Consider the following 1891-nt stretch of genomic DNA (forward strand, 5'->3'; position numbering starts at 1 on the left):
CAACCCCCCCTCCCCCATAAATTACTCCATCCTATTTCTCCATCACTCCCCACTATTTCCCACCACGAGCCCCACCACCACCTTCCCCATCACTCCTGGCATTTCTCTCCCTGATTTCCGCGGCCATGCCACTCTGCAGATGGAAGTTGACCACGGCAAACAGCCCCTGCCAGGCACACTGGACATCCGGAGACCACATGTCTCCCAGTTTGGGCTCGATGGCGGAGACAAACTGTTGACCGATTATCTGTGGAGAAGAGAAGGAAGCAGGGCAACATTATAGTTTGGTAACTTCCATAACTTGAAAGTCCTTGAAAATTGAAAATTAACATATTTTGTGCCGTTAATCAACGTTATTCAGTAAAATTCTGGTGGAAAAACACCACCTTTTATTTTTATTTTTTTTTTGGGGGGGTACCATCTGATAGCACTATTTTAACGTTGGCTACATGACACCCTGAACATACAACCATCTAAAGGTTCTATTTTGATGTTGACTACATGGATTAAGATACAAGCTACAGAAATGAGATGCTTTCGGAGATTTTTGGACATCTCCTATAGACATCCTGTTACAAATGAGGAAGTGAGGAACAAAATCAGGCATGCCATTGGGCCTTGTGAAGATCTCACCACTGTGAACAAAACGCACACTGAGATGGTATGGGCTCATAACAACATCAATAGCACTAGCAAAGATGATCCTACAGGACACAGCACACAGAAGGAGGGAGAAGGAAAGGCAGACAGAAAAGGAGATGGGAAGGCAACGGATTGGACAGTTTTAATATAATTGGGAGAAGCCCTTCGAACGGCTGTAAAAATAGAGAAGGAGGGAGAAAAGTGATCGCTCAATCATCCTTGGTGCCCCAACGGTCATCTAGACAAAACGATAAGTAAGTTAGTAAGACCACTACAACTAGCCCATCCACCTACCGGCACTATCTTGATGTTAGCTCTGTAATCAACGTGTCGTCGTCCCAAGGCTGTTATGACATTGCTCATCTTGTCCAGGTTGTCTAGTCTGGTGACGCATTTGTCCACTGTCTGCATCACACGAAGGGCGTGAGCCTGGGAGGGGGTAAGGATAAAATCCGAGTTTAGTTTTTGTAAGACTTTTACGGTACTTGCAAATCAATAAAGTTTTATTATAAGTGCAAAATTAGAGGAATTACTGTTACAAGAGAGTAACCAGCACAAAAAGGAGGAGGAGAGATATGTACGAAAGATGTTTGAAAGGAATGACGAAGGAAACTACGCCGGAGCACCCGCCAACCAGAGAGACTGGTTTGAATATAATAATAATATTATTAACTCATGCATTCATTAAAAAAAGGTTAAACTCACTGTTGCACTGCAAAAGCCTTTCTTTCTTTAAGGGTGTGTTTAAGTGTTAGAGAGAGAGAGAGAGAGAGAGAGAGAGAGAGAGAGAGAGAGAGAGAGAGTACTCTGCGTTCGTATGAGGGTAAAATGTGTGTGTGTGTGTGTGTGTGTGTGTGTGTGTGTGTGTGTGCGTGTGCGTGAGTGCGTGTGCGCGGACGTGTGTGTGTGCGTGTGTTTGTATCGGTGTGTATTTGTGGTGCGTGTGCGCGCGCATTTGTGAGTGTGTGTAAGCTATGTAAGTGTGAGTATGTGTGTATGCGTGTGTTTGAATGCCTGTGTCGTTCGAGTATGTAATTATACAATTTACAAGGTCAAAAGAGAGGAAAATTAAGGGAAGGATAGAATAATTAATTATGTATGCTGACTGCCCATATCCTAACAATTCAAAGGCCTGTTAGTTAATTCACACCATCCTACCCCCAACATACCCCTCCCCCACACACACACCTTTCTCATTCACATTCATATTGCCCCCCTCCCTCTCCTCTCCTCCCCTCTCTCTCTTTCT

General features: G+C 44.2%; 1 protein-coding gene across 1 annotated transcript in view; it reads right to left on the reverse strand.

Annotated features, from left to right (window-relative positions):
• Nucleotides 1–30: 30 nt before the first annotated feature.
• Nucleotides 31–1891, reverse strand: part of LOC101845586 — a gene marked incomplete at its 5' end in the record, with an annotated part of 3824 nt that continues 1963 nt past the window's right edge. The window contains 2 exon segments of the mRNA XM_005110901.3: nt 31–247; nt 937–1071. Of these exon segments, the coding sequence (XP_005110958.2) occupies nt 53–247; nt 937–1071 (330 nt within the window).

This window comes from Aplysia californica, unplaced genomic scaffold (assembly GCF_000002075.1).
Source record: "Aplysia californica isolate F4 #8 unplaced genomic scaffold, AplCal3.0 scaffold00962, whole genome shotgun sequence".
Taxonomy (NCBI): Eukaryota; Metazoa; Mollusca; class Gastropoda; order Aplysiida; family Aplysiidae; genus Aplysia; species Aplysia californica.